Below are 24,854 nucleotides of genomic sequence, written 5' to 3' on the forward strand. Positions count from 1 at the left end.
CCTTGTGGGGGGGCACAAAAACTGATGTAAATGGGATCACTGTTGAGGAAGTCATGGATGATTTTAACCTCAGTTGTTTGAATGATGGTAGTAGTACAAGGTATGATGCTGCGCATGGAACTGAATCGGCAATAGATCTCACATTTACTTCTGGGCCAATAGCTGGCGTAAGCAGATGGGAAGTTTCTGACCATTCTCTTGGCAGTGATCACTATGTCATAACTACAACGATTAGAGATCAAAATATCTGTTTGGAGGAGAACTGGTTTCCGCGGTGGAAGTTGAAGCAGGCAGATTGGGGATTGTATAGGGTTACTGTAAGTGCTAAGCTTATGCAGCTCCCTCCTGTACTCACTGACGACGTGGACGAGCTAAATTCTATAATAACACGAATACTGTGTGATTCAGCTGAAGAGGTCATTGGTAGGTCCTCTGGAAGGCAGGGAAGGAAGATGGTACCTTGGTGGTCTGATGAGTGTACAAATGCTATTAGGATCAGGAATAAGGCTTTCAAGGTTTTAAAGGCAAGTCATACTTATCACAACCTATTGGAATATAAAAGGGCTCAGGCCAGAGTTAAAAGAATTATTAAAGACACAAAAAGGAGTTATTGGAGAGCGTTCTGCAGCCAAATAGGGGCAGATATTAAGGTCAGTGATGTGTGGGGCATGATTAGGAAGATGGGGGGCATTAGGAGGGATCACTCCTTACCGGTGATCAAAGATAATGGAAGTGAAGCAGTAACAAACTTGGAAAAGGCGGAAATGTTGGCGAGAGCCTTTGTTAGAATACATAGCTCAGGAAACTTGTCAGGTGAAGAACTATCTCGGAGGGGAAAGATTATACAAGACAACAAGGAGATCCTGGAGAGGGAACATGTTGCTGATGGTGTGGTGGATAGGGAATTTACAATGAGTGAGTGCATAAGAGCCTTGGCTGGAGTTAGGAATACCTCACCAGGGAAGGATGGTGTGTGCTATAAAATGATTAAGGAATTAGATGTTATGGCTAAGTTTGTGATTTTGAAATTGTATAACGAGGTCTGGAAACAAGGAAAGTTACCAGTGAGTTGGAAACACTCAGCTGTGGTTCCCATTGGAAAGCCAGGTAAGGATAAGTCTAATGTGAAAAGTTATAGACCAATCGCTCTGATGTCTAATTTATGCAAGCTCATGGAGAGAATGGTGACTAAGAGGTTGACCTATGAAGTTGAAAAAAGAGGCCTTTTTTCATGTTATCAAAGTGGATTCCGTAGTGGGCGCACTACCATGGATTCTGTCCTGTGCCTGGAGAATGAAGTGAGAAAGGCACAGGTTAACAAGGAGTCTGTGCTGGCTATCTTTTTCGATATAGAGAAAGCATACGATATGTTGTGGAAAGAAGGGCTGTTGTTGAAATTGCATAGGATGGGCATTAAGGGTAAAATGTTTAACTGGGTACGTGACTTTCTTAGAAATAGGACCATCGAAGTGAGAGTGGGGACAAGTCTGTCCAGGAGATATCAAATAGAGAATGGAACGCCGCAGGGGAGTGTGTGTATCCCTGTATTATTTAATATAATGATTAATGATATATTTTGTGGTATTGAGGATACTGCTGTTCATAGAGCATTGTATGCAGACGATGGGGCTTTGTGGATGAGGGGCCGCAATGTAGACCATGTGAAAAAGAAGATGCAGGGGGCTATTAATATAGTGGAAAGGTGGGCTGGAGAGTGGGGATTCAGGCTGTCGGTGGAAAAGACACAAGTTATTTGTTTTTCAAAGAAGAGAGTGAATCCTACAGTAGACCTTCGATTGTACGGTCAGACTCTTTTTCAAACATGCACTATTAGGTATCTGGGTATATGGTTCGATGTCAAGCTAACATTTAGGGAACATATACAGAAAGTCATGGAGAAATGTAAAAAGGCTGTGAATGTTCTCAAATGTGTATCAGGGTTTGACTGGGGAGCGACAGGGTTTGCGTTGAGAAGAATTTATATTGCCTTGGTTAGGTCGGTGCTAGACTATGGCTGTGTAGCTTTCATGGGGGCTTCTAAGACCTTGCTCAGCGGCCTAGATAAAGTTCATTCTACAAGCTTGAGAATTTGTAGTGGTGCATTTCGAACATCCTCTATACCAGCATTACAAATTGAAACAGGGGAAATGCCCCTACACCTTAGGCGACTTAAGCTCAGTATGGCGTACTGGACAACTTTACGGGGGCATGAAGAGTCACACCCTACAAAACAGGTGCTACTGGATTGTTGGGAATATGGTAAATCGCAGAACAACAGTTTTGGTTGGGGAGGGAACAAGTGGGCGAATGAGTTGGAAATTGGTGCCGTTTCTTGCTGTGACACAGTTCCTTTAAGCAGAACCCCTCCATGGCTATTTGGTATACCCTCTGTAATATTTGAAGCAAAAAATAAAATTGCAAATAATGGAATATATTGGGATGTTGACCAATATCTGCAGCATGCGTTCTATGGCCATACAATCATTTATACAGATGCATCCAAAGATCTTGATGGCAGAACGGGGGCAGCAGTGCACATACCAGACCTTAATATCTCAATTAAAAAGAGAACCTCTGACCATTTGTCTATCCTTGCAGTGGAAATGTCAGCCATCATACTTGCCCTCCAATGGATAGAGGATTTTAAGACTCTTCAGCCTGTGATCTGTTCAGACTCAGTGTTGTCCTTATTGTGTATAGAAAATGGTTCCTCACCATGCCATCAGGACTTACTAAATGAGATCAATCAAATATTGTTTGTACTAACCCAACAAGGCCTGCATGTCCAGTTTGTGTGGGTCCCTGCTCATAGGGGAGTGGAGGGCAACGAGACAGCAGATAGGCTAGCAAAGGAGGCTACTACAAACACTGAAGTCCAACTTGTAATTCCCCTCAGCCGGCCAGAAGTTAAGGTTTTAATCTACACTAACATGAGTAAACTTTGGCAAGCCGAATGGAAGGAAGAGAAGAGAGGAAGACATCTATATAAGGTACATAGACATGTCACATTCAGTAAATCAGGTTATGCTGGGAGACAGGAAGAGGTATGGTTTTCCAGATTAAGGATAGGCCACACAGGGCTGAATAAGATTCAGAAACATCTTACTGGTTTGTGTGAGCACTGTGGAGGGACAGAAGATGTAGAGCATGTTTTACTTAAATGTACGCATTATTCAAGGCAAAGAGAAGGACTGAAAAAGGCTGTGGAAAAATCTAAACTGACACTGTCTTTAGAAAATCTACTAGTTGAGCCTAGATCCAAATACATCACCGATGCAGTATTAGCATTTCTCAGGGAAAGTCAACTATCTAAGCGCATCTAGGGGATTTCAGCTTTCACGTTTTGCAGTTGGTCATTTGTTTCTTTGATCTACTTTTGTTTAATTATGCAATTATTTATCTGGTATTCAGTTGGAATTTTTTTTTCCTTCTCCCTCTCTCTCTGGCTCTCGCACCCTCTCCTCATTTACATCTCTCTTTCATAGCACATTATGAGTAGTGCAAGTAATTAATTCAAGTGTACACACCCCAGTCCTGTAGATGGCGGTAATGCACTGCGTTTGCCAACCGCCACATAAACCTGACTGAAGAAGAAGAAGAAGAGATGAGAAGTCTTTTCTCCTTTTGCAACGGCCAAAAGATCGTTAAGGGGTCGATAATCGTAGCCGCCGCTCTAGTACAAAATGACAGGCGCCCAAAATACTGCACTAGATACTAAATATGTCATAACTTGAGGGCTCAGAGCCAATCTGTGCTTTCAGAAATGTTTGTAAAATGGAAAAAATAAATATTAATATGACCCAAACAGTGCACTATATCATGAACAGGGGCTGTTCAGCAATTGTAACAAGTCCCTGATTGGCTGTCTTTATCTATCACAGATTTTATGTAATTTAAATGCTTATAAAACATGGTTACACATTATTTTGTTCTTAAAATATCTATAAGGTGTGTCTTTAAGTCAGGCGGTAAAATTCTTGCTTATATCCTCAGCGCACGCGCACACCGCCATCTTGTGGCGATACAACCCAAATGAAACAAAGCTCTGTTCTGGCGCATGCGCAGTAGCCAGCCGGCAAGGTAAAAACATGGCCGCCTCTACATTCAGTCGTTCTGCGTGCTGTGTGTTTAAATCTTTACCCCGGCTCAACACGTCTTGGACACACTTCTCCTCCTGTAGATATGAAAATGTCTCTGGTTTGACTTTCACGTGGTGTCGTTATTATATTTCTGGACTGAATACGAGTCGAAGGAGAGACGGAAACTGTGTGACATTGAGTGTGTGTGCAGGTAAGGCATGACGTGCAGGCCGAATGCCAAACGGATTAACGCGTACTACATAGGTGCACTTCGTGTTTGTAGGCAGTAAAGGCGTTTCGCGCCCTATCCTAGTGCACTAGATTTTGAAATCGGAACAATTTGGGTTTCGACAGTATCAACTTAGAGCAACTATCAAACGAGTCGTGTTTTTGGATGTTTCTGACGTCATAATGGTTTTAGCTCGAAAAGATGAATCTTTTTAAGACGTTATTACGAAATAATAATTTCTTAAAAGGTTTCCTCAAGTCTAGAAAGCAGGGATGATGCTGCAAACAGGCTACAAGCCTCCTCATGGTTGCAGGATCGAGGCTTATAAAGTGTTTAAATTCACACTTAATCCAGTCATTTGTTATTGTTTATCATTTATCTTTGATTGCTTTAAGTTCATCTCCCTGATACTGTTGCAGTAAGGTATTGTACAGTGCATGGCATAAGTATTCACCCCCTTGAACATAGTACATATTGTCCTGTTACAACCTGACAATATGTACTATGTGGACTTAATTTCAAGTTGTACCATTGGATTTACACAGTATATGAGCCCTTCCACCGAATCGGTGCCATTTCCGTCCCTAGAAAATTATATGTATAAGTTCACTTTATTATATGTACTTTAAAATACATTTATATGTATATTATATGTATTATGTATATTATATGTACTTTAAAATACATTTCCTTATTACGCAGAATGTCCTGCACATTGACCTGATTTCAAATTTAAGATGTATAATTGTAAGGATTAATAAAAACTACCTAAAACACTGAAAAATAGCATGTGTTACCTGTCCCTGCACTCTAACTTTATACTTAACTATGAAATATTATGGGGCGGCACGGTGGTGTAGTGGTTAGCGCCGTCACCTCACAGCAAGAAGGTCCGGGTTCGAGCCCCGTGGCCGGCGAGGGCCCTTCTGTGCGGAGTTTGCATGTTCTCCCCTTGTCCGCGTGGGTTTCCTCCGGGTGCTCCGGTTTCCCCCACAGTCCAAAGACATGCAGGTTAGGTTAACTGGTGACTCTAAATTGACCGTAGGTGTGAATGTGAGTGTGAATGGTTGTCTGTGTCTATGTGTCAGCCCTGTGATGACCTGGCGACTTGCCCAGGGTGTACAACACCTTTCGCCCGTAGTCAGCTGGGATAGGCTCCAGCTTGCCTGCGACCCTGTAGAACAGGATAAAGCGGCTAGAGATGATGAGATGAGATGAAATATTATGATTAACATCCTTCAGAAACAGTATTTCTTTTGCACTGTTGTGTGACTCCATATCCTATCCATGGTTTAAATATATTTTTTTTCATAAGAAATCCACAATATCTTTAGTTAAAATACACATTTTAGTCATGTCCCTGGGTTTTCACTCAGTCCTGTTACCCAAACATATTACCCCATCTGACAAATTTGGAACATTCCATAAATCACATGCGCAACAGGAAGTTACATCAGTTGTGTCTTCTGAAGGCCATGGGAAGACCAAAAGTTAGTTTTCTCATTTACTTTTCTGTATATTTGATGATTTTTTTTAAAACTTTGACTGATAAGGTCAATGTCAACATACTGTCCTGTTACTTAAATTATTTCTTAGATGATATTTGTTTATTTTAAAAATACAGATTTTTGGTAAATCACTAGAATGTGCTAAGTGTGATCATGCTATTAGCGATGACGCCACGTGGCTTAATTCCATCTATTAGCTAATCCTAGGCTAAAAACTCAATCCTGTTATTTTCAGAGTTTTGGTAACAGGATTGAAAAAAAAAAAATGCAGCCATCTTTGACTTCCAAACCTTGTAACGTAGCCTGAGGTTGACCAATACACATTTTGAATAGTTAAATATGTGTGTTGTTATAATCAGTGTTGAAAAGATATAACAAATTAAGTTTAATTTGGGAGTGGTACAACAAGCAAATGGCACCCATTCGATGGAATGTCCCATATTTAAACACCATGTGAAGATAAATATTCATCCTCCAGGTCAGGGGTAGGTTTCTTGATAAAGTTGCACTTTAGGGCTAAAGAGCGAGTTTAAATATGCTCACGTACAATATTAGAGACGCAGAAATTTCTCAATGACACTAAATGAGAATCACTTACCTAATGGCGTTAAATTTTATTACAATCTTGCGATATCACTGGGACATTATGAAATCCTTATATAATTATATTTGTAATGTTTTGCATATGTGTATTATTCATATTTAATAACTGTGTACATTTGCATATATTTATTTTATAATTAACTCGGTGTACTTTCAACGTACAAGGAAAAATAATTGAACACCAGCAGCAGATTCAACACCAGTCTCCGCCCACTGACCGTGAGAGTCCCTTGGTGGTGCATGCGCATTGTGTGCATTCGGCTGTGAGGAGACGCTCTTTGTTGTGAAAGAGTGATCCAGGTCCGTCATAAGTTAAGAGCGAACTAAAGTACTACTTTGGCTACGACGTTGTTCAGGAAAACCATGTTAGCTTAAGAATGGATCTTAAGCGGCAGTTAAAGATGCTCTTAGCCTTAAAGGGATCTTCCAGCGGATTTATTCTCAAACTTATTTTCAGTAAGAGTAGTCGCAGGTTTCAAAAATCAAGCTTTCATTTTCAGAGACCAAATAGCGTTCGATTAAAAATGAATTTTCTTTAAAATGCCAGATAGGCTTGATGTACGCGATGACGTCAGGTAGCGGTTGCTTGGAGTAACTCAGCTGTGTATATTATCTGAGACCTCACGCTGCAAAATCTTTTTTACATGACCTATGGAAAGTGTGTGTGTGGCTGCGTGCTGTAAAATCTCAGTTTAAAATGGCTCAACTTGCAGCATGACACGACACTTCATGGTCAAAAATCTGTTTTAAACTATGCCACACACTTTCTTAATCTACCCCAGGGTTCTCGCCAGCGCTTTATATGGTTGCGGCCCGCTACGCTAAAATTTCAGACCGCAACGGTAATTTCCCCCCGCTACGCTAAATTTTTAATATAGCGTAACGGTTGTTTTCAGTTGTTCATCACCATCGCCAAAAGTTTTTTTTTTCCTGCGCACTTGAGCAGTTTTCAAGGTGTCAAAATCAGCCTACGTTTGTTAGGAAACCCATGCCTGGAAATCAGTTCCGAGAGAGAGAGAGAGAGAGAGAGAGAGAGAGAGAGATCCTGGCGATAACTTTCTCTTGAGCTGGACTTCGGTGAATGACAATGGATGACGGACCCCCTCGCAAAAAAAGAGACATTCGCTCTTTCTTCACAGTTAGAAATGTAAGTGCACCACTTCTACAGGTTTTCCATCACGCTTGAAAACTTAACCCAAAGCCCTTTGATGAATGAAAACGTCTACTTTGTAAGCAGGTTTAGCAATATGACAGGGCGAAAATGCAATTTGTTTTTTTTTTATTTTTATGTGCTCAGGCATTTCTTAATTTCTTAATACAATAAAACATTCATTATCTCTTTGGTTGTGTCTGAGTTTACATATCTTTTGACAACACCCTTTGTAGTTCAGTGAAATACAACAGTAGGTAACACATTGCCAAGATCCAAAGATGTAACAATTTTCCATCAAGGATATACAACATAAAAAATGCAATTTATCCCCTCCAGGAACGTCAAATATGGCCAATTTTGGGCATGATTTTTCAAAATCTCCGCACCATCCCCCCGCTCGGTCGCTACGCTCCCTCGCCATAACCCATTACGCTAAAAAAAAAATCCTGGTGAGAACCCTGTACCCAGCACCATGTAGATCATGTAAAAAATATTTTGCAGCACGAGGTCTCATGTCTGATCCAGTTTCCGTCGGTGACCCTCTGCCACAGCTAAATAAGCACACTTTGCATTTTCTCTGTGGAAATGCAGTCGAGTTCCAGCTTGTTTTCTTTTTAGCATCATTGTGGCATTTATATGCTACACAATGAGGCATACGTATTTAAAAACTGATAAATTTGGTAAAAATACTTGCAAAGCTACGATGTAAACAGAGAACATATACAGCGGAGTTGCTCCAAGTGACCGCTACCTGACATTTTAAAGAAAATTCATTTTTCTCAAACACTATTTGGTCTCTGAAAATGAAAGTTTGATTTTTTTTTTTTTTTAAATCTGCGACTACATTTACTTAAAATAAGTTTTGAGAATAAATCCGCTGGAGGATCCCTTTTAAGAAGCTTTCGGGAAACCTGCCCCAGATCAGTACGCAACAGAACAATACGTGTCTGAGATTGCAGCTGAAAGTCTTCTGGAATACGCCTGATCAGCTTCAGACCAGGCTTGTAGTGCTCGAGTCCAGGACTCGGACTCGAGTCAGACTTGTGACTCGACTTGGACTTGAACACCGATGACTCGGACTTGAACTCTGATTTGTGTATTCACTGCATTTGGACTCGTAAATTGGAGACGAGGACTCAGATTTTTTCTTTATTTTTTTGTAACATGCCATAATAATTTGGCATAAGATATTTATATCTACATTAATTGTGTACTAATTTCGTGCAAGAGTGTTACACCTGTGCGCCTTGGAACGTGCATTAGGCCAAACAAAATAGCGTTTCCTGTTTCCTGGGTTTTCAAAATAGGGTAGGTAGGGAAAAAAATTTGTTTATCCCAAAAGTTTACGACAAATTTTCTAGGGTAGGTAGGAAAAAGTGAGAAGTTTCCTTTGAAAACTTTTTTTGCAAAATACTCGTTAAACGTTTGCAACTGATCCCAGAATGTCAGAACGGTGTGATTTGTTGTAGGAAACAATGTTGTAGTTACTCTATAGTTCTTCATTTGGAAATATTTTTAATTGTTGTGAATATCTTTTGCATTGCAATAGGCTGATTTGACAAGCAAACATTTCTGTCCACTGTGTCGCTTTTTGTTCCGAGGCGAACCTCCATTTTATAGGCACCCGGAAGAATCGATGAAATATACTGCGCATGTGCAAGCAGTCATTTACATCCGACCCTTCGAGGCATGAACACAAGGGTGGCCAGTTTGTCTACTTAAAAATCTGAGATAATCATCATTGTAACACTAGCAAGAATACGCAGCATTGTTCAGCTATGTATTTGATTGCATCTAACGGTGACCCCTGTCTAGAAATGCCTACGAAATTTGGCTTTGCTGCGACCTTCTGTGTCCGAGTTATAAATGTTTAAAGGTGGTCTGGAGCCATGGATCAAATCAAAACTGAAGTCGCTGAGCAGCGCTTGCACGGTGGCGAATGACTGGCCGAAGCACCGTCCTACCAGGCTGTGCCCGTGCTGGTTTGAAAGGGCTGGGGTAGAGGGAGGTGCGTGTTGGTTGTCAATTTACTCCTGACGGGCCTCGTGTCTTTTGGCAAGTACCGAGTGGTTTATATGACACGCCCTAGCGGTTCTCGTTTGACTCGCCAGGTGGCTGCCAAGCAGGTAGGGTCGGGCGCGAGAAATAGTTTGTTTATCGTGGTCATAAACAGTTGAAGGGTCGCAGTGTTTTTACAGGGTTGGTCAGGTAACCGGAAACACATATATTATTTTGTTTGGCCTTAGATAGACCCTCAGGCACGCTCCGGACAGCGCGCGCGCCAAGCGGACTCTAGCGCACGCCGTAAATGACTCGCACCTGCACAGGATTAAGGTGCAATCAGCTCGGCAATATAAAAACTGTGAAAACACACTTACCGTATTTTTCGGACTATAAGTCGCACTTTTTTTTCATGGTTCAGCTAGCCATGCGACTTATACTCCGGTGCGACGTATATACGTTTTTTTTTTTTTTTTTCACCGCGGAATAACTGGAGCTGATGTTGAGTCTGACGACAGCCACGCAGAAGAAGAGGAAACGGCGCTTCATCTGCCGCTGGAGGCAGAGTTGTTCAGAAGCGACACAGAGGATGAGGAATTCAATGGATTTGCTGATTTGGAGTGAAATCATCAGCTTGATAAACTTGATTGACCTGTGTTTTATTATTAATGATAGGCCTATAGTTATTTAAATAAGTTATGTAGTGATTTTAGGCAGTGCTTAATTTGTGAAGTGGGAGGTCCCGGAATGCAGGAGGTGGGTGGGTCCGGCGACTCAAAAAAAAAAAAAGGCGGGGGGTGGTTTACTATAACTTTACGCACACGCGCTTATTGTGTGTGTAAAAAAATAATAATATCAGACATTATGATCTTAGAAAACGCTTTAGTGACGAACAGTTACAGACAGTAATATGTCGTGATATATTATAAAATATTAATTTTTATTAGGCTATATATTAAATTATATATTAAATTTATCTTCTAAAATAACAGACTACTCATATCACAACCGGTTTATTTCACCATTGGAGATCAGATCACACAAGACATGAGTTAAATTACTCTTTTTAAGGATTTAAGTAGGGGATTTAAAAGCGGTTGTTGTTTTTTTTTTCACTAGACGGTTGTCTTTGGAGATGATATACCTATAGCCTACTTGACCTCTGATTTAATGAAATAAAATTCGACAAAAATGAAGAATGACTCTCCTCGATGATGACTACAGCTTTAATAACACAGATGAAAGAGCCATGGGGCGATAATAAGCCCTACCGGTAAAAATATTCTAAAAGCAAACTGATTAATGCATCAGTAATAGGCTACTAATATTAGTTATAATAATAATATAGGCTATTAGTAATAACGATAGTGATAGTATTAAAGATAGTAGTAGATATTTAAAATAATCAGACTAGGCTACTTACAGGGCAAAGGGCGCGTTATCACTGCTCAGCTGTTCGTTTATTAAATAAACAATGCAGATTCTATGGATAGAATAACCCTTCAAAAAAGTGCGACTTATAGTCCGGTGCGACGTATATATGTTTTTTTCGTCTTCATAATGCATTTTTTGGCTGATGCGACTTAAACTCCGGAGCGACGTATAGTCCGGAAAATACGGTACTTTGCGTTGCTGACATGTTACTGAGCCTTATTTCCTTGTTTGGATCCCTGATTTCCTGTTTCTCGGCTTTGATTCTGCTGAGTCTACGATAACCTGTTTGTGCCTCACTCGACCTATCGCCTGTTTCACCGTTTAATGATTTTGCCTGCCGTTCTGGATTGTTTACCGTCTTCACTTGTATTAATAAACACACCTTCTGCACTTACATCCATCTCCCAACCGTCTCTGACAGAAGACTTCACACTCCCTGACAAAGAGAAGCACCTTCACCTGTTCATACACCATGTTCAGGAACAGACTAATGTTAATGGTGCTAAAACAGCCGCCGTCACATGGTGCAGTTAGAGTCTCGTCTTGGTCTCTGACTTAACTCGAAATTTTTTTTAATGACTTGGGCTCATACTCGAGGTTTAGTGACTCGACTACAACACTGCTTCAAACATCTGGATCCTGGTATTTTTGCCCATTTTCTTGGGAAAGTTGCTGAAGCTCTGTCTGATTGATTGGAAACTGTTAATCAGTAGTTTATAACAATGTTCACATTCTTGGGTTTTGTTTAGATTCATAACAATCACAAGGAAGTCAATTTCAGGTTTGTGAAATGTGGAAAAGTTCAAGGGGGTGAATACTTATGCAAGTCATTGTGTGTATATTTATTTATTTATTTATTTATTTATTTATTTTTGAGTCGTTTGTTGAATACCTGTTGAGATTCTGTTTTTGCTAATCGACATTCTTTACTTGTGTGTGTGTTACAGGGTTGAAGAGGCTCAGTATTTTCAGCTCGCACACCTTCCATACCAGCTCAGTGTGTCATGAGCAGCAGGATTTCTACAGTGTGCTGGGAATCCCGCGCACCGCCACGCAGAAAGAGATCAAGAAAGCGTACTATCAGGTCAGCATTACAATGGGGCTGGTTTTCCTGCTCCAGAACACATGGTAGAGATTATCCACTCCTCACTACTTCTCCTTGGATTCCAAGCAGTACGACACTGTTGATGATAAATATCAGGCAGGTCAGTATCATCTTGCTGTAGCTCATGATGCTTCAGACTTTCTGAGTACAAATTCCAAGTTGAAGGGATCTTTTCGCTTTTTCCTGGTTGGAGGTCAGAAATTCCGAGTTACCAGCTTCTGCAGAACGCAGCATGAATACCAAAAGCTACATGCAGGGACAACACAAAACTGTGATCTGGAGCTGGGAAACTTGTACCTTTTGTTGTGTAAAGTACACTACCGTTCAAAAGTTTGGGGTCACTTTGAAATGTCCTTATTTTTGAAAGAAAAGCACTGTTCTTTTCAACGAAGATCACTTTAAACTAATCAGAAATCCACTCTATACGTTGCTAATGTGGTAAATGACTATTCTAGCTGCAAATGTCTGGTTTTTGGTGCAATATCTCCATAGGTGTATAGAGGCCCATTTCCAGCAACTCTCACTCCAGTGTTCTAATGGTACAATGTGTTTGCTCATTGCCTCAGAAGGCTAATGGATGATTAGAAAACCCTTGTACAATCATGTTAGCACAGCTGAAAACAGCTGAGCTCTTTAGAGAAGCTATAAAACTGACCTTCCTTTGAGCAGATTGAGTTTCTGGAGCATCACATTTGTGGGGTCGATTAAATGCTCAAAATGGCCAGAAAAATGTCTTGACTATATTTTCTATTCATTTTACAACTTATGGTGGTGAATAAAATAAGTGACTTTTCATGGAAAACACAAAATTGTCTGGGTGACCCCAAACTTTTGAACGGTAGTGTATTATCATGTAGCTACAGTGGCGCAATAATGCCGTTTATTTTTCCTGCAGCTGGCGAAGAAATACCATCCTGATACAAACCCAGACGACCCGGAGGCTAAAGAGAAGTTCGCCAAGCTAGCAGAAGCGTACGAGGTCAGATTCATGTCATTCGGTATTTTATACATTGTTAAAGTAAACATAAATGTGAACGTTGCTTTTGTCCCCCCCCCCCCAAAAGATATAATATACACTTGTGGCCACTTTATTAAGAACACCTATCCGCCTGCTGTTTTTATGCCGTTTTAATCAGCCAAGCCCTTAAGAGTAGCACAATGCATCAAATCATGCAGATACAAATCAAGAACTTCAGTTACTGTTCACAATGTTCAAACATCAGAGCGGGAAAAATTGTGATCTCAAAGCAGTGTTCTAGTCGAGTCACTAAACCTCGAGTCCGAGTCAAGTCCAAGTCATTAAAGAAAATTTCGAGTCCGAGAACAAGACCCCAACGGCACCATTTGACGGTGGCTGTTGCTGCCTTTATGCGAAAGCGTCTCTGCTACAGTGTTGGACTAAGGCCAAGTTTACATTAGACCGTATCTGTCTCGTTTTCTTCGCGGATGCACTGTCCGTTTACATTAAAACGCCGAGAAACGGGAATCCGCCAGCATCCACGTATTCAATACAGATCGTGTCTGGTCCGGTGCTGTGTAAACATTGAGAATACGCGGATACGCTGTGCTGAGCTCTAGCTGGCGTCGTCATTGGACAACGTCACTGTGACATCCACCTTCCTGATTCGCTGGCGTTGGTCATGTGACACGACTGCTGAAAAACGGCGCGGACTTCCGCCTTGTATCACCTTTCGTTAAAGAGTATAAAAGTATGAAAATACTGCAAATACTAATGCAAATACTGCCCATTGTGTAGTTATGATTGTCTTTAGGCTTGCCATCCTTCCACTTGCAAGTGGTAAGTGATATGCACTGGGATCACACACACAGCGGCTCAGTCCCGAATCACTGCTCGTGCGCTTCACTCGCGCGCTCTGTGAGCTGCGCAAGGCCGGAGTGCGCACCCTCCAGAGGGCACTCGCTGTTCAGGGCGGAGTGATTTGGAGCGCAGGATGCCTGCGGAGCCGAGCGTATCCGTGTATTGGTGTTGCTGTGTGCATGTTAATCGTTTTAAAAACGTTAATCTGATGATCCGCTGATACGGTCTAATGTAAACCCCACCTAACGCTCCTGCTCGACTGCCTCGTTTTAGGCCCTGTCCACACGGCAACGGATTCAGGTGACTCCGATACAATTGCTTATCGTTTAGGCCTGGCGTCCACACGGCACCGGCGTTTTGGGTGCCCAAAACACAGTCTTTTTGAGAACAGGTTCCAGAGTGGAAAGATCTGGCAACGTTGCCGTTGTGAAGTCGTCTGGATGAGTAGAACGGATTTGTTTACGATGACGTCACAACCACATGACTGTGAGTGCTTCACGCTGGGTAGAAGTGTAACGAATATCACCAGGAAAAAGCCTTACAGAGCACTAGTGAGAGTGAAACACGAGCTTGGATATTATTATTATTATGTTCAGTGTTAGTTCACAGTAGTAATGCAAGAAGCAGAATAGTGACAGTAATAGTGAAGCAAAAACGTGCAATTGTACAAACACTGCAGCTCTACAGCAAAATATTCATTTATGAAATGGTCTGATTCTTAACACCAGTAGTGCCAATGATCTTCTCATTGCGATGCGAGTTGTCAACAAATCCTATAACTTGGTTCATGAAACGCGCTTACAAAATATTTTCACTGTGAATATTTGTGTAATGGTGCAATCCCGCCAGCAAAAATAGGGGAAAAAAGGAGCGATCTCACCTCTTCAGATGTTGATTTAAGTCCGACAATACATTCCTCAAAAAGGGCGTAGAGGAGCAAATTAATCCAATTTATTCCGGACCATTAAAGACGCTGCCTTCCGCGTAGAATCATACGTCATCCTCGCCGCCATATTGGAGAGGTCAAAGCAGAGAATAAAGATTAGCTGCGTTTAACTGTACCAACAGGTTTACCGTCCAAACGAGATCATATGGGATTACCTTTCACAGGTGAGAAACAACAAATTAATCCATCAACGTGTATCATTCAATTTATTCCGGACCATTAAAGACGCCGCCTTCCGTGTAGAATCATACGTCATCCTCGTCGCCATTTTGGATAGGTCAAAGCGGAGAATAAAGATTAGCTGCGTTTAACTGTACCAACAGGTTTTCTGTCCAAACGAGATCACATGGGATTACCTTTCACAGGTGAGACTGGAAAAATACTTTTCATTGTATTTGGTCATTATAATGTAATTTTACGAACAGATTTTCCTGACTTTGTGGCTAATATGAAGTCTCGCGCATAATAGTTTATGCGCATGCGTCGTTACTTCTTCTATTGTTCTGGTGTCTCCGAAGGGACCGTCTTACAGCGCCCCTAGAGGTGTGGCATGTGTATTGCATCATTTTCAGCAAGCGTTGCGTTGCCATATGGACCTGATATTTTACTGATTGTTGCCCATTTGGACGCGATATATTTTTAAATAACATCTCGTTGCCGTTGTCGTGTGGATGTAGCCTTAGTTAACAGGCTACAGATAAAAAGCTTGTTCATTGCTCAGCAAGCCCTGCCCACTATCAACAGGGCAAATAACATGAAAGAGGGTTAACACTAGCTAGTTCATTGTTTTCTAAGCAAGCCCCGCCCACTATTAATAGAGCAATGAACAGAGCGTGTCACTTCCTTCTCTGGATGGAGTCTTGCCAAATGACGATTGAAGTTCGAGGTCGTCTCCTCGATAGTTCTACATATGGAACACACAGCAGTGCATTTTTTTTCCCACTGAACGAGAAGTCTGTATAAGCAAAGCGGACAATCCTAGAGGCGTCTCTCCAGCATTTTAGCGCCATTAACGTTAGTTTGTTCCTGAACATGACGTATAAACAGGTGAATGTGCATTCCCTTGCACGAAATTAGTATAAAAATTAATGTAAATTATTATGGCACATTACCAAAAAAATAAAGAGAAAATCTGAGTCCTCGATCCAATTTACGAGTCCGAGTCGTCAGTGCTCAAGTCCAAGTCAAGTCACGAATGCTTAAAATTAGGGCACGAGTCGGACTCGAATACTACAAACCTGTCTCAGAAGGGGTGTTCACACGGCACATATTTGCGTCGATGCTGCACCGATGTATTTTGTTGCGATATATCTTACACCGGTGTAAATTTTGTGGAGCGTTCACACGTCACAACCTGCTTACTAGAGAGAAGCGTGTTAGCACCGGTGCAGCCCCACTTGCGTTCACACGGCAGTTTTTGCGACCGTGCTATATGATAGTAATAATGCGGAAATGAAATATGCGCATGCGTGAAAATGTACTTCCTTTTCCCGGTTGTCATGGCATCACCAAGCGCCGGGAAAACAACGTCGATGAAGACACCAGTGTTGCCAGATACTGCTGACGTTTTCCAGCCCAAAATATGTTCAAACCCGCCAAAATGCACTTAAAACCGCCCAATCTGGCAACACTGGAAGACACGCAGTTCTGTTGTTGATATTCGCCATTTTGGAAGCGCAAAATACCAGGATGCAAATTATGCAATGCCCGTATGTAATCAACTCTCCTCACGCGTAGCGAGTCTACCCCTGTAGCGTTCAGACGTCCCATTTTATATCGGTGCTGCCCCGCAAACTAGCATTTACTCCGGAGTAAATTTCTTAAACCACCTCGCGAGCAGGGTTAGATTTGCACCGGTTTAAGCAGCTTTCAGGGGCTACACTGGTATAACTTTGTACCGTGTGAACGCTCTACCAGGGCAGCCCCGGTGCTACACCGGAGTAAAAGTTGCCGTGTGAACACCCCTAGAGTGTGATTTCTTTTCACTGTGGCATGGGTGTTGGTTTGAGCCAAAGGGACTAGTTTGAGTATTTCAGAGACTGCTGGTCTCCTGGGGGTTTTCACAAACAAGTCTCGAGTTTACACAGAATGGTGCAAAAAACATGGAGTGAGCGACAGTTCTGTAGGTGGAAACAAACGCCTTGTAGCTGCCAGGAAGAATATAGCAACTTGTATAATCACTCTCTTTATAACCGTAGTGAGCAGAAAAGCATCTCAGCATGCAGCAGCAGAAGAACACATTGGGTTCCACTCCTGCAGCCAAGAACAGGAATCTTAGGATCAACAGCAAGTTCCTATTAAAGTGGCCAGTGAGTGTATATTTGGTAATTAAGTGAATTAACATGTGCTGCTTTTATTCTGTGTGTGAGAGAGCAGGTTCTGAGTGATGAAGTGAAAAGAAAGCAGTACGATACATACGGTTCAGCAGGGCCAAGCGCAAGTGGGGCGGGACAGCAGTATTGGCAGGCCGGAACCACCATCGACCCAGAGGAGCTTTTCAGGAAGATCTTCGGGGAATTTGCTGGAGCACAAGGGTTCGGAAACTTCAGCTCCGTTTTCGAACAGCCGCTCGAGGTCAGCTACAGCTTCAGAAATCTCACATCTGGACGTTTATCACGTCTGTGTTATTTAGACGAGATTTTAGAATAGGATTCGGCTTTTTTTTTTTTAAATTTAATTAAAAAAAATTTAAAGAAAAGCCTATTATTTGAGTGTTATAACTTGGCATTCTCGATATGGTGTGTGTGTAGTACGTCATGGAGCTGACGTTCACCCAGGCAGCCAAAGGAGTGAACAAGGAGATCACAGTGAACATAGAGGATGACTGTCCACGTTGCCATGGTAAAGGTCACGAACCGGGCACTAAAGTCACACGCTGCCACTACTGCAACGGCACCGGCATGGTGAGGGCATCGGCGCAGCCGTCTCCACGGAGACTTCAGTCAAATGAATGAGAACATCAGTGTTATTCTTGACATGATTGAAAACTGTGTGTGTAGGAGTCGGCAAACGCGGGCCCGTTTATGATGCGCTCGACGTGTCGGCGCTGCGGTGGGCGGGGCTCAATCATCATCACGCCCTGTGTGATGTGCAGAGGAACAGGCCTCACCAAACAAAAAAAGACCCTCATGGTACCTGTACCTGCAGGTCCGTTTACTTTCTAATGAGTTGTTTATTTCTTTCTGTATTTTAATTTCACATTTGAATAAAAGGGTTAAGAAGTGCAAAGCAGAACGTCAACTGTCCTGACACTGGAGACTCCTTCCTTCCTTCCTTTTTTTTATTTTTTTATTTTTAAAAAGGAGTGGAGGACGGCCAGACAGTGAGGATGTCTGTAGGAAATAAGCAGATCTACATCACGTTCAGAGTGAGTTGACCTTCAGCATGGCTTTGACCATTATTTATTTATATGATCCTACACTGCATTATCGTATACGTTTGTTTTTTTGAGCATCAGCATACATGATGATTGATTCCAAGTTTGGTCAGACTAGAGCATCATGTTGAATATTTGTGCTTTATTTGTTGGTATTCGTGTCTCAGGTCCAAAGGAGTCCAGTGTTTCGGCGTGATGGGGTCGATATCCACTCTGACATGATGATCTCCGTGGCTCAGGCCATTCTGGGAGGAACGGCTCGAGCTCAGGGCCTCTACGGGATGGTCGACATCGCCGTGAGACGTGTTCACACTCTTTAAAGCACGCGCTTTATTGTCGTAGCTTCCAAGCACCAGCAGTCCATTTGCTCCCAGTCAAGATGATTCAGTTATGAGTAATGTGTACATTATGTAATTTGACAGAATATTCTTCGCCTGCTCCACAATGAGTATACATGTACACTGAAATCTGAATGATGATGCGCATACAGCATATTCTCACACACACCTGGCTGTAGTGTTCAACTTCCTGTCTCTGTGTATGTGCGCGGACCTGTATGGCCACTAGAGGGGAGTATTGAGTTAAATAGCCAGCTAGGTTTTGTACTTGCAGTGTCTTGCGAAAGTATTCATCCCCCTTGGTGTTTGTCCTGTTTTGTTGCATTCCAAGTTGGAATTAAAATGGATTTTTAGAGGGTTAGCACCATTAGATTGACACAACATGCCTGCCACTTTTAAAGGTGCATATTGTTTGTTTTTATTTTTATTGTGAGACAATTAAGATGAAAAAACAGAAATCTGGAGTGTGCATAAGTATTCAGCCCCTTTCGTATGAAACCCCTAAATAAGAGCTGGTCCAAACAATAAACTTCATAAGTCACATAATTGGTTGATTTAAGATCCACCTGTGTGCAATCAGTGTCACATGATGTCTGTATAAATCAACTTGTTCTGGAAGGACCCTGACTCTGCAACACTACTAAGCAAGCAACATGAAAACCAAGGAGCCTCCAAACACGTCAGAGACAAAGTTATGGAGAAGTATAGATCAGGGTTGGGTTATAAAAAAATATCCCAAACTTTGAATATCCCAGGGAGCACCATTAAATCCATTATAGCAAAATGGAAAGAATATGGCACCACTACAAACCTGACAAGAGAAGGGCACCGACCAAAACTCTCAGACCAGGCAAGGAGGGCATTAATCAGAGATACAACAAAGACACTGAAGGAGCTGCAAAGATCCACAGTGGAGATGGGAGGATCTGTCCATAGGACCACTTTAAGCCGTACACTCCACAGAGCAGGGCTTTATAGAAGAGTGGCCAGAAAAAAAGTCATTGCTTAAAAAGAACACGTTTGGAGTTTGCCCAATAGTGTGTGGCAGACTCCCCAAACACATGGAAGAAGATTCTCTGGTCAAATGAGATAAAAATTGAACTTTTTGTCCATCATGGGAAATGCCATGTGTGGTGCAAACCCTGAGAACACCATTCCTACAGTGAAGCATGGTGGTGGCAGCATCATGCTGTGGGGATATTTTTCATCTGCAGGGATAGAAAAGCTGGTCAAGACTGAAGGGGAGATGGATGGCACTAAATACAGGGCAATTCTGGAGGAAAACCTGTTTGAGACTGGGATGAAGGTTCATGGTCCAGCAAGACAATGACCCTAAACATGCTGCTAAAGCTACACTGGAGTGGTTCAAAGGGAAACATTTAAATGTCTTGGAATGGCCTAATCAAAGCCCAGACCTCAATCCAATTGAGAATCTGTAGCAAACTTGAAGATTGCTGTCCACCAACGCAACCCATCTAACTTGAAGGAGTTGGAGCAGTTTTGCCTTGAGGAATGGGCAAAAATCCCAGTGGCTAGATGTGCTAAGCTAATAGAGACATACCCCAAGAGACTTGCAGCTGTAATTGTAGCAAAAGGTGGCTCTACGAAGTATTAACTTTTTTTTGGGGGGGGGGGATCTTTATGCACACTCCAGATTTCTGTTTTTTCATCTTAATTATTGTTTGTGTCACAATCAAACAATGTGCACCTTTAAAGCTGTAGGCATGTTGTGTAAATCAAATGGTGCTAACCCTCCAAAAATCCATTTTAATTCCAGCTTGTAAGGCAACAAAACAGGATAAACACCAAGGGGGATGAATACTTTTGCAAGGCACTGTATACGTAAATATAAATACGTATTCATTTTTGTTTTGCGTTTATTGCTGCATTGACCAGGTTGTGTGGTGTGTTTTTTTGTTTGTTGTTTTTTTCCTTCAATAATTTTTATTTATTTATTTTTTAAACACCTACTTTTTCCAGATCCCTCCTGGGATTCAGACAGACCAGAAGATCCGTCTGGGTGGGAAAGGAATTGCCCAAGTGAATGGGTATGGCTACGGAGACCACTACGTTCACATCAAGGTCAAAGTGCCCAAGTAAGAGATATATATACACACACGCACCCGCATGCATTCACAATCATGGCCAGCCTCAATGTGTGGCATCTGAAAAGTATGAATGTCTATTAGTTTTCTTGAGCTTACTTCTAACTAAAATGGAGCTAAAAACTAAAATGTCTTCTTTTTTGGAAGGAAGCTGAGTCGGAAGCAGCGGGATCTGATCCTGAGCTACGCTGAGTTGGAGACGGATGTAGACGGATCGGTGAATGGAGTGACACGATCAGCATCAGGTGAATGTCTTTGCAAAATATGGAATGCAAACAATGTTCCCTTTGCGCAAATGTACTTGCCTGGCTGAGAGAGTTTCTTCTTTGAATTTCGACTCAACTAATGAGGCTAATGCAGGGCTTTTCAAAGTGTGGGGCGCCCCCCCCGGGGGGCGCCAGAGTTCTTCAGGGGGGGGCGCAACGTGAGAGACAAAATGGATCGATTTTTAGTACCTAAAGCTTACAGTGAGTGAGGAGACAAAGTCTGGGCCAAGCAAAAAAAACAGAGCCTCCAGGATGTTGCGATTTGCAACTTCAGCACAAATTCAACCAATCCCCGCAAATTCAGGGCGGTGTTGCAATTATATCCAATCACCGCAACTTTCCCGCAAATTTGACCAATCGTTGGCGTTGTCTTGACGTGACGTCGACAAACTACCTTCCGCCTTACTTCCGTGTGTTCAAGAGAAGCAGCATGCACGTCGTGTTGCCAGATTAGACGATTTCAAGTGCATTTTGACGGGTTTTGAACATATTTTGGACTGGAAAACATCAGCAGTATCTGGCAACACTGAAAGTGTGTTATGTTTACAGTGAAGGACTGTGTGCACTTTATTTTTTTTTACTTAATACAAGAAATTAATGGATGCCAACATTTTTGTCAAAATGGTATTTTATTTTCCATTGTTTAGGCAGCTTCAGCATCATACTGTGAGATTCTGTTCAAATTGTTTTTTTTTCTTCTATGAAGCCTGAGCCATTTATTTTATTAGTTTATAATTATTGTTTAATTTAGTCTTCAGGAGAGACTGCCTGCACACAGTACTAGTATTAATAGTTTTTTTTCTTACATGAAAGCTGAGGCAGTTATATTATATTTTAAGGTAACTTCATGTTGTGCTGTGAGGTTCTCTGCACTTTAACTTTAGAGCCAACAGGTGCATTTGGATAAGTAAAGCCGATTTTTCTGCATTTTTGTAGTTCTGGTAATCTTTTATATTGGTAAAGATGTTTATAGGACCATTTCTCTTTGTTTTTTAATCAATAGTTTTTCAGTAATAACTTAATATTTAACATATCACTCAATTTTAATCACAAAAAGAGAAAATCGCAACAATTTCTCGCAACTTTCACTTCCTCCCGCAATGGAATCGCAACAAAAACCTAAAAAACACCGCAACTTTCATCGCAATTTTTTTGGAAAACCCCCGCAACATCAGACATTTTAGCCCACAACAATCACAAAAAAGGCCCGCGAAATCCTGGGGGACTGGAAAAAGAAGGAAGTATGACCACGATTATTTAAAGTTTGGATTTTCATGGACTGGATCTGAAGATGCTCCACTGCCACAGTGTGTTGTCTGCCAAGAGGTGCTAGCTAAGGCAGCTGGGCCATAGAAGGTTCACGCTGCACGCTGCATGCTGCACACTACACGCTACACGCGTGTAAAGAAAAGTGGACAAACGTAGCATGACTTGCTCTGGGCCATAGAACGGCGTTCACGTTGCACGCTGCACACTTCACGCGTGAAGCGTGAAATGAACATGCACACTTTTTTTTCTAGGCGTGAAGATGGAAATTCCAGTCAATGCATGCGGTCACCGCCGCGCCAGCCAATCAGAACGGGTCTAGGGAGATAACTCTATGCTTTCAGTGGAAAACTTCAGAAAAAATATAATTGAATGGTATAATTGAAAAATAGTTCTTCATCGGGATTGTCAAGCAGATTATAGAATGTTCGGTGAAATTCACCACGGGTTTCTCTCAGAAGGAAGTGTTCTCGGCTCCAAATTCTGTTCCTTTTTCTCTTCCTCTGTCTCAGTAAAAGCAGAATGAGGCAATCGTCGTCATCCGAAGAGTCCATATTGTTGGTTACTCGGTCAAAGTAGAACAGACGCAACACGTGAACATCCAAGCATGAAGTTTAATGGCCCAGGGTCCGGTTCTTCACGTGAACGTGTAGCGTGCAGCATGCAGCGTGAACCTTCTATGGCCCAGCTGCCTAACGATGCTATGAGATGTTTAAAATGTGTAAAACAAGATGTTTTAAAAAGCACAGATGTTTAAAATGTGAAAAAGAAAAAAAGTGTGTACAACAACCATTTTTTAAAAACACGAATGGAACATTAAGTATAGCAACAACAAAAGTTGTAAGGGGGGGGGCGCTGTTGTTTATTTGCTCTCCGAAGGGGGGCTGACTCTCCCACACTTTGAAAACCCCTGGGCTAATGTAATGGGTCTGGTAATGGAAGTCCCACGTTTTCTGTAAATATCAGCCTTAAGTTGCATCCAGTTCTTCAGTGATGTTAGACAGACTTAAAGTATACTGTATGTGTGGGACTGAAAAAGACAGAGGTGTGTGTGTGTGTGTGTGTGTGTGTGTGTGTAGCAAGCTCCCAGCATGCAGCAAAGGAATCCGAAGTGGACCCAAGAAGTAACGAGGAGCAGCCGGAGAAGGAGGAGGGTGGATTTTTCTCCAGACTCAAAAAGATGTTCTCCTGAAGGGCGCAGCAGGTCAGGACTCTGCACAGTTGTGTCTCAAACGCAGTCTTGATATAAACTCCACTTTGACCATCTCACTTACTCTTATCCACTGTGTCTAGGTGAGAGCCCTTTGTGCTGTTTTGAGAGAGTTCAGATGCGCAGAAGCTCTCCACTCATCTCAGGAAGAGAGCGAGAGAGAGACAGAGGGAGGAATGAGAGGTGTTTATGAAAATCCTGACAAGCCAAGAGCTTCAGCCGATGAGGCTTCTGTAAAAGAAATCTGTGTCATGAAGTATGAACTGTTCGTGAAACTCAGAAATAATGGTTTAATAATGTGATCACACAATTTAATGTAAACTTATCATGGTTAATGTGTATTTTTCTAATATATAAGAATAAAAGTTGTTTGATAACAGGAGCTAACTTGTTTTCTTGGATGTTCCAAAACCTTGTATATAGCTGTCAAGAAAATTTAAAAAAGTCTGATGTCTTTCTTAACAGTCCAGTACAGTATATATAGATGAAAGTCTTCCGGATTTACTCGGAAATCCGGATATTTGACAAAACTCTTGAAAATCTCCGGTTTTCTGAATGGAAAAATGTATTTTTCGGATTTTTCGCGTTCCGTTTCATCGAAATTCGGTTTTGCGATCACGCAGCTTGTTTACGTTCGGCGACAGGGCGCCGCCATTTTTGTAGTCTCGCAATGCTTGCTGGTGTGTACGAGACCTTTATATGCTTATATACATACCTCATGTCGTGAACGAGATTTTATCGTGCTTTAGAAAACGCGGTCTTTCTTTTGTGTACCTTTTCTATTGAGCGAGACAATTGAAGAGCCTTCTCTATTGAAATGTTTACCGATTCAGCAATAATGTACAAACAAGTTGACAGGTCGGCGGATATCCATAGCATAGAAGGAAAGGTAAAGAACAAGTTCAAATGGTCGTGGCTGGAGGAGAAAGATGCAAACGGTGACTTTTTATCGGACTATGTGAGGAAAGTGGGCAGGCCAGGATATGCATTATGCACGTGGTAAGTAATTTTTTTCTTATTCATAATTTGTTGTATTTGAGATCCATGTTGAGATTTAGAAAATTGTGAATGAATTCTTCTTGACTTGACGTGACTGATAATGACCGCAAATAAAAGTAGTTATCATTGAGCGTGCGTGATATTGTAAACCGTATCGGCGTATTGAAGTGTTAATGCTAATAAAAAATGAACCACACAATATAAATATTATAATTTATTAGTATGCCATTTATTGGGATATAATTGGTTAGCTATATTTAATGAGTCATTTATGAGTTTGTATACCTCTAAATATTAACATTTTAAGTGTGAGAGAATATCTCATCTCATCTCATTATCTCTAGCCGCTTTATCCTTCTACAGGGTCGCAGGCAAGCTGGAGCCTATCCCAGCTGACTACGGGCGAAAGGCGGGGTA

The 24,854-nt window shown here is 41.7% G+C and overlaps 1 protein-coding gene across 1 annotated transcript; it reads left to right on the forward strand.

The window, feature by feature from the left end:
* Positions 1 to 4,046: 4,046 nt before the first annotated feature.
* dnaja3b (DnaJ heat shock protein family (Hsp40) member A3b) lies at positions 4,047 to 23,820 on the forward strand. Its single transcript, XM_060911370.1, has 12 exons — positions 4,047 to 4,290; positions 11,955 to 12,091; positions 13,008 to 13,091; positions 17,254 to 17,451; positions 17,628 to 17,780; positions 17,877 to 18,024; positions 18,180 to 18,244; positions 18,421 to 18,549; positions 20,572 to 20,687; positions 20,844 to 20,941; positions 23,308 to 23,432; positions 23,522 to 23,820. The coding sequence occupies exons 1-11, from the start codon at positions 4,089 to 4,091 to the stop codon at positions 23,418 to 23,420; spliced, it is 1,443 nt and encodes a 480-aa protein (XP_060767353.1). The 5' UTR covers positions 4,047 to 4,088; the 3' UTR covers positions 23,421 to 23,432; positions 23,522 to 23,820.
* Positions 23,821 to 24,854: the final 1,034 nt, after the last annotated feature.

This window comes from Neoarius graeffei, chromosome 27 (genome assembly GCF_027579695.1).
Source record: "Neoarius graeffei isolate fNeoGra1 chromosome 27, fNeoGra1.pri, whole genome shotgun sequence".
Taxonomy (NCBI): domain Eukaryota; kingdom Metazoa; phylum Chordata; class Actinopteri; order Siluriformes; family Ariidae; genus Neoarius; species Neoarius graeffei.